General features: G+C 43.8%; 1 protein-coding gene across 1 annotated transcript; it reads right to left on the bottom strand.

Moving 5' to 3' along the window:
- Positions 1–2167: 2167 nt before the first annotated feature.
- On the bottom strand, positions 2168–4360 carry LOC146676509 (proline-, glutamic acid- and leucine-rich protein 1-like). Its single transcript, XM_085401192.1, has 5 exons — positions 4105–4360; positions 3956–4011; positions 2830–2963; positions 2435–2558; positions 2168–2242 (listed from the first exon to the last, which is right to left on the bottom strand). The coding sequence occupies exons 1-5, from the start codon at positions 4343–4345 to the stop codon at positions 2168–2170; spliced, it is 630 nt and encodes a 209-aa protein (XP_085257318.1). The 5' UTR covers positions 4346–4360.
- Positions 4361–8150: the final 3790 nt, after the last annotated feature.

Here is an 8150-nt window from a genome sequence, read left to right as displayed (position 1 = left end):
TTCTCTGCGTTTCCCTTCGCGACCGTCATTCGAATGACACCATCCTCACCAGCTGCGGCAGCCAACCGACGATCGGCGACCTAATCCAGCGCCGCCGACTCCGTTGGTTTGGCCACATTTGTCGAATGGACCAGAGCCGCTACCCCATGGCCTACTCTGGTTGACCCGCCCCACCGATTGGAGGGTGCATCGAAATGCACCAAAAAAGACATGGATGAAACAAATCCAGGATGATTTGAAGGCCCTTCGACTTGACCTCGAGCAGGCAAGAACCATCGCCTTAGATCGAAAAGCATGGAAGATAATCGTTGGTCAAGCAAGAGAACCTGCGGCACCTACAGCAGCGTACTGGTTGCGTGGCCGACCACCGCCGCTGGTTGCCCACTAAAGGACAAGAAGAAGAAGAGAAGTGGATGTCCAACGCCATCCTAGTCTGGACTGTCAAATGTGCCATTTCATGACTGGGTTTGCGTCTTTTCTCTGCAGGGTGTCACAGGTGTTGCATTCCCTCACAGTTTTCCGCATCTCTTCCATGTGTGGGTGCAACGTACAGGCCTTCCATGTTCTTCTGAGTCTGTTTCTGCTCTCATGTGAAGGACCATGTGGTTGTTTTAACGATAGTTGACCAGGTTTTGTTAGGGCAACTTGATCTCTCGCCACATACTTTCCAGCGTCCACTATTCTGTGTTGTTTATTTCTCCATCTCACTGATCTTGTAGGCTCCTGCCTTTTGTTTTAATGTCATCGTCTGTCAAATGATGGTAATGACTCCCCTGTTAGAGCATTCATTTGTCAGGTCTGATGAGTCTGTATAGATGTGTTACTCCTTCCTCCTCCTGAAAGTTGTATTGCCTTTGGTGAGAGTCAGAATTTAATCTAAGGCAGATTGTGTGCTCTAATTCACCATCTGGATGTTTGTTGGCTCAGTTTGTAGATCTGATGTCCGTCACTGCCCTGCACAGTGTTAATGCAGAGTTATCAAGGTCAGCATTCTTTTGCTCGGCCTCACTTTTCATCCGGGTTTAATGGGCGTCACGTCACTGGGAATTTCCCCCGTGTTGTGAAACTGGCCTTTGGTTTAGCACCCTCCGTCTCCGTCTGTGTGAGATCGCTTTCCTGCAGCACCGTTGACATTTTCAGGTTATTGTTGTGGGTCCAGCTGCCGGGCCCTGTGTCAGCCTTCTCTCCTCCCTTGTTATTTTTTAAAAAAAGAATATAACCAACTCATACCTCACCAAGTTCACAGGACAACGGAAATTCATAATTTAAATATTACCAAAATAGAATTTTCTTCATACAGTAATCACTTGTGTTGCTCAATCAGCAGAAAACATCTCATAATCCTAACCACTAAATTTATTGTTTCATCACTGGTTGGTCATTCCAGTCTCTTGCTTTGTGAAAGTTAAGCTGTTGTCCTGCAGCCCGGAGAGGTTGTTTGTCAGCAGTGGATAAACTCAGCATTTAGTGTGTGTTAAGTTTCCCTGCTTTAATATTGCTGAAAAGAATTGACGTGTTCATAAGCGCAAGCTGATTTTATTGCATGTGTGGGTTAGTAGGCAGTTCAATGTCTGCGTATGCCGTGGAGCTGTGGATTCAAATTTCTCTACAAAAAGCATTTGATGTCTCTCTGTTTGAATGTGTGTGTATGTCCTGTCTTTTTATTGCGATAGTCTGGACACTTTCTCAACCTCCACAAGTCCATCAGCCATACCTTTCAACTCAATTTTAATGCACTTTAGTCTTCAGGGAGAGATTGACCGTCCTCGAAGCTTCTACGTGGAGGTGGAGATGTGAAATTTTCAGCCAAACGTGGCCTCTTTGTGGTTCCAATTATGTTAATCTATCATTTTACTCTGGCCGATGTGCTTGTGGAGGACCAGGTCCGTGGTCACCTGTATTAAAAGATTTATTTAATATCATTTCATCCCTAATTATTTGACACTCTGCTTCTCTAATTTTAAACACATTTCCCCTTGTTGCTAATTTAAATAATCCTGTGCCTTCTTTCCCAATTCCTCCTGTTCTGCTGTAGTTTTTTACCCCTGTTGTTTTGCTCTCTGTTTTAGACACTTTCCCCTGCGGTCACACAGACTGCCTCTCCCAGCTCCTCCACCTCACTCAGCTCCTCCCCTCTGAGTCGGGCTGCCTGCCCCTCCTTCTTCTGTCAGTCTGCTTCACTCTGCTCTGGGAGACACTTCTCCCTCACACTCAACACACCATACAGAGCACGTGTCTCGCTCTGCAAAACCCAAACACACGGTTTTAGATGCAAATTCAGCTTTGTCAACCCCAAATTTAAACCCAAACAGTCTAGAGGGACTATAGCCTGCGAACATAACCCAGGATCTAGATTATCAACCGAACGAACGCGGCCCCATTGCCATAAAGACTATCGAACGAATTATACACACAAGCTAAAAACACTGTATACTCGGGAATCCCACTTGGGCCCACACGCATACCTGTCGGTGCGCCCGTTACTGAGGATTGACACAGCACAGGTCAGAGGTGGGGGCCAACAGGGTGAGGGGACCAGGACCAGGGCCAGCAATAACCTTCAAATTCATACAAGTGAAACAGCTCCTTCAGTCCAACACGAAGCTAAAGTGAACTTTTGCATCTACAGAACATAGACCAGTTCGGGGCCCACAGTGGTGCTGGTGCTAGGGTGGTGTCAGACTGGGTCCAGTCTGAATAAAGCACTGTGTGGACATTCCTTCAGTCAACAGTGGAACATTTAAACTCAACCTGAACAAAAAGCAGGAGGAGCACCGTAACACTATTGAAACACTAATGTGTGGCTCATCGCTAACATGAAGATCGTACCTGTACAGTTCTCGTCGAGTCAGAGCACTGCTGTACTGCCCACTCGCGCTCCCTGCAGATTCACATGCATTGCTGCTGCAAGACTGCTGCTGCTGCAGGCGCACACACAGTGGCAGAACCACCTCATGGAGCCGCTTGAAGGAATCGACAGGACACAACAGTGTAATCGTTCGTTATTAAAAACAATAAAATGAAGAGTCTCTCCTGCAATACACCAAAAATGCTAAATGATGGAAAAAACAAACAAAAGCATTTTACTTTACAGCTGCAGATCATCACAAGATGGGAAACGTGTCTTACTACATCATAACTTGTAATCAGTATCCCATTTTAACCCTACGCCACAACCTGACGTGGACCTGCTGAGACATGTAACTACACGTCGACGCTAACCACACCACTTACAGTTACAGCCGAGTAATATTACACTGAAACTGATGCAATTGGATAATAATGGTCCACAAACTGAAGCTAATGATGTGGGAACTGCAGGGTAACAAGAATGCAATAATGTGCTAATTCCTATGTTATTACTACTCTATTACCTGCGCTAGGTTCTGTGTAATAAGCAGGAAAACGGCCTGTTTCTATTTAATAACACATTAATAACCATGTTAATCTTTTAAAACAAACTGCTAGTCAAGTAAAATGATCATGCATAATGTTAATAATTAGTTTAAAACAATAACACACATGAATCCATTAAACTGTACACTGAAAAATTCAGTTTTAAAAGAAGAACAAGGTTTAAACAGATGATGTTCGGCAGCACTTTGAGCAACAATTTCACAGATATGGGCGTTCTCTATTTAAAAAAGTAAACATGCATCACTATAATTTGTGTATAAAGTTACATAATTTCTTTTCTGGCTACAAGAACATATTAGAACACGTTGGGATATTTCATGTGGATCATTAGAAATGCACTGTGGGTGGAGGAAATCGTTGCTTAAAGAACTGCAAACATCACGTCTGCTTAAACACGGATCTTCTTCCAAAGCGGGCGGCTCGGTGCCACTCGCTGCAGCAGAGGCTGATCTGTGGATGGTTGGAGACGCCTGTAGAAAGTGTCTCCCTCTGCTGGGCACTCTTTTGTAGCGCTTATGTTACTTTAAATCACATTTACCTTGTGAATGTCGTCCTTCAGTAGCGTCCCACTGGTCTGTATGATCTGTCTCAGTGCTACAAGGATGACAAAGGTCAGTCTGGTATCAGAATATCATACGTAGTATACCAGTAAACTCCCAATAACATTAAACTTGGTTTGCATCTCACCCCTGACAGCTGCAAGGCAGGTATCTTGATTGGCTAGATGGTCTCCTTTCCTCTGCAGCGATGGCCCGACTGTATCTGCCATCACCAAATGCTTCGTCCTACGAGGACCGGGCTTTCCTCCAGGAACAACATCAGCCGATAGTCCTGCCCGGAGCTGGAAACAGGACACCCCACGCACAGGAGCAGGAACAGAAGAAAGCTCAGCACATCCCAACAAACCACTGGTTCCCTTTAGCTTCATAAAGTCAGAGCTTAAAGTAAATTTTTTAGATTTAGTGCTCATGACTAATCTCTTAGTTGAAAAAAAGAATTGACTTATACACGAGTCTCAGATATCAAGTTAGATTTGATATAATCCAGAAGTGAATTCAAAATCCTGCTCCTCACATGCAAGGTCTTAAATAATCAGGCCCCATCTTATCTTAATGACCTTGTAGTACCATATCACCCTATTAGAGCACTTCACTCTCGCTCTGCAGGCCTACTTGTTGTTCCTAGAGTATTTAAAAGTAGAATGGGAGGCAGAGCCTTCAGTTTTCAGGCCAAAATAAAGTGAAGAAAGCTCCTTCCCACATGGATCCAACCTTTTATTCGGTCATTACAAAATATTTGTGAGTCCAAGTTACAGTTCAGTCTCAGAACTTCACTGGTTTCATCCATTTCTGCAGAAAATATCAACATAATATCCTTATTTTATTGACATAAAAACCTTTATGATTGTTGGAGATAGACTGAGGTTCATGTCTGACCCACTTAATCAAAATACTTTTCTTGCCAGCATTTGTGTGAATGACTTCTTTGTGTTGTATTAAAGTGTTGGGAAGCATTTGAGTAACAAAGTGTTGCAGGTTACCTTTGTGGTGGTCATCTTGTTTTCCCAGTAAAGAGGAAGCCTGCCTCAATTGCAGCTCTTTTATAGGCCAGTCTGTATTAAGGTGTGTCTTTAGAGTATTTAAAGGGAGCAGGAAATGGATTGGGAGCCATTTTGAAAAGTTACTGTCTGCATGTGTATGATGTTGGCAAGAGATAATAAAACAATTACTTTAATTAAGATAGAGTGAAGTCTGATGTTTCCCTCACCACCCCTCACTGCGTAACAGTTGGTGTCAGGAGTGGGATTTGGTTACGCCTGTGAATGAGGGACCGAACACGCTGAATGAGGGGTGTAGGACGTGGAAGAAACCGTTGGACAAGGAAAAACCCCCTTGCTGACATGGAAGAAAGAGAAGGTGGACAAACAATTGAGCCAGATCCACCACCTGAAGGAGCAATGGCTAATGAGGATGATTTTGAACCAGTAGTACGACCTAAGCAGACTGCAGTTGGTGTCGTGAGTAAAGAACTTTCTGAACCGGATATCTTTGATGAAATTAGAGAATTTATGCGGCATTCCAAAAGCACAGAAGCAATACTGTTTGAACAGATAAAACAACTGAGTGACAATATACCAAGGCTGCAACATGTTGAACATTCTGAACTTCAACCTTCTGTCCAGAGTGACATTTCTACAGCAGCTGTTTGTCCAAAGCAAGAGGCTGGGAAACTGCCTCCACTATCAGCTGTGCAGCCACCTCACGGAGCCACTGAGCACCAAGCTGAGCTGCCTTCTCCATCTCAACCACTGCCTGCACAGTCTCAAATGCATGTCGTTCAACCTGCTCCAGTGCAGAGAGCAGAAACACACCGTGGGGGTGAGCCAAGAATACCTGACTTCAGGGAAGGTGAGGATCCTGAAAGTTTTTTTGTACGATTTGAACGCATAGCTAAAACGTGGGGATGGCCGCAAGTTGAATGGGCAGCTAGAGTGGTCACCTTATTGACTGGAAAAGCCCTTGAAGCTTATGCTGGCATGGATGAAGAACAGTCTGACTCTTATGAAGCCATTAAAGCTGCAGTGTTATCCAAGTTTAATGTAACAGAGGAGACCTACAGATACCGGTTCCGGAGCACCAGTGTACCCATGGGAGAGAGTGTGCGTGAAACCTACAATCGGATAAAGGGACTCTATAAGCGATGGATGCGTCCTGACAGTCGGAGCAAAGAAGAGATCGGTGAAACCATTCAGATCTGGCTGAACGTTACCTAGCTGCTCATCGTGAACCTTCTAAGTCAAAGATGACTGTGGGGAGACCAAGGTTTGGGGAGGTAAAACCTCCAGGGGTGACTAGTGTTGAAAGCTTGGACACTAGGGGTGGTAAGAAGCCTATACATTGCAGTCAAAGGTACAACCTCATTTGCTATTACTGTCAGCAGCCTGGTCATAAAGCTTCTTTATGTCCCCTAAGAAAACCAAAGTCAGTAGAGTTGTGTGTAGTTCCCTCCACAGGTCTTGAGGGGGAACTTACTGGTGATGGTTTAGTGCCACATAAACATGTGGTAGATGTTTCAATAAATGGCCGAACAGTAAAGGCTCTTGCTGACACTGGTAGCTCACAAACCTTGGTTAAATCTTCTATGTTGAGCAATGTATTACCTGACTTTAACAAACCTGTAAATATTACTTGTGTTCATGGGTGTCAAAAAGATTATCCAACAGCAGATGTCACTATTGAACTTGAGGGCCAAGCATTTATGTTAACTGTAGGAGTGTTGGATCAGTTAGCATATGATGTCATTTTGGGAGAAGACTTACCAATCTTAGACAGTTTGGTTCATAATAACTCTGAAGCCTATTCCTGTGCTGTTGTCACTCGTTCAATGAAAAGGGGTTTAGAACCACTGCCTGATGTAGATGAAGACTTATTTGAAGGAGGGAGTAAACTCAGGAAAACAAAACGACAATGTAGGCAGGAGAAAAATAAAAACAGTGGTAGGGCAAACTTTCCAGAACCAACCTTACCAATGTCTCCACCTATTGATCTTCAGTGGGAGTTTCCCAATAATTTTAGAGAAAGACAGGAAAATGATTCATCTTTAAAACCTCTCTTTAAGAAAGCATGCAACGTGGATGATGGAAAAGAAAATGATGTAGGGCTTAAAAGTGTAACTGGAGAACCTTTCATAATAAAGGATAAACTTCTGTATCTAGCGGACATGGAGAAACCCAGACTTGTTGTACCAAAAGAGTACCGATCAGTAATCCTGCATTTGGGCCACACTGTACCATGGTCAGGACATTTAGGACAGGCAAAGACTTACAATCGTGTTGCTCAACGTTTTTACTGGCCAGGATTGTACAAAGATGTGGTTGACTACTGCAAAACATGTCATGAATGTCAGAAAGTGGCTCCTACCAAAATTTCAGACAGAGCCCCGTTGCAAACATTACCAATAATGGATGTACCTTATGAGAGAATAGCTATGGATATCATAGGTCCTTTACCTAAGAGCAGTAGTGGTCATAAATATGCATTAGTCATTTGTGATTATGCCACAAGATATCCAGATGTTTATCCACTGCGTTCTCTGCAGGTCAAACACATTGTTCGATGCTTAGTAGACCTTTTTTCCAGAGTTGGCATTCCAAAGGAGATCCTGACAGATCAGGGTACCAGTTTTATGTCACATTTGATAAAGTCTCTTTATGACCAACTTGGTGTAAAAGGTATTCGAACTACTCCCTACCATCCAGAAACGGACGGTCTGGTGGAACGATTTAATGGTACATTAAAGCAAATGTTGAGAAAGTTTATTGATGATACTGGCAAAGGTTGGGATAAATGGTTGCCTTTTCTGTTGTTTGCATACAGAGAAGTACCACAGGCTTCAACTGGTTTCTCCCCTTTTGAGCTGCTCTATGGAAGGCAGGTTAGAGGCCCCCTGGATATGCTGAAAGAGAACTGGATGGCTGGAGTGGCACCGGGGTCTACTGAAGTGGCTTCGACGATGAACATCATTTCCTACATATTGCAGATGAGAGACAAACTGGAAACATACAGAGAACAGGTTAGAGACCATATGCAGAAGGCGCAGCAAAAGCAAAAGGTATGGTATGACAAGCATGCCTGTGAGAGAGAACTAAAGACTGGTCAAAAAGTTTTGGTACTTTTGCCTACTGGACCAAGTAAGTTGCTGGCTAAGTGGCAAGGACCTTATACTGTGGCCAG

The sequence above is a fragment of the Rhamphochromis longiceps genome, linkage group LG3 (assembly GCF_057381845.1).
Source record: "Rhamphochromis longiceps isolate RC_006_pf linkage group LG3, R_longiceps_female_GT1.1, whole genome shotgun sequence".
Taxonomy (NCBI): Eukaryota; Metazoa; Chordata; class Actinopteri; order Cichliformes; family Cichlidae; genus Rhamphochromis; species Rhamphochromis longiceps.
This window is presented reverse-complemented; position numbering and strand designations above follow the sequence as displayed.

Excerpts from the sequence above, each read along its gene's own strand:
- LOC146676509 (XM_085401192.1), bottom strand. The coding sequence starts at position 4,345 with ATGAAGCTAAAGGGAACCAGTGGTTTGTTGGGATGTGCTGAGCTTTCT. Across the intron at positions 4,012-4,104 it reads CTGCCTTGCAGCTGTCAGGG|CACTGAGACAGATCATACAG; the intron begins GTGAGATGCAAA and ends TCATCCTTGTAG. Across the intron at positions 2,559-2,829 it reads ACTCGACGAGAACTGTACAG|GTTATTGCTGGCCCTGGTCC; the intron begins GTACGATCTTCA and ends ATGAATTTGAAG.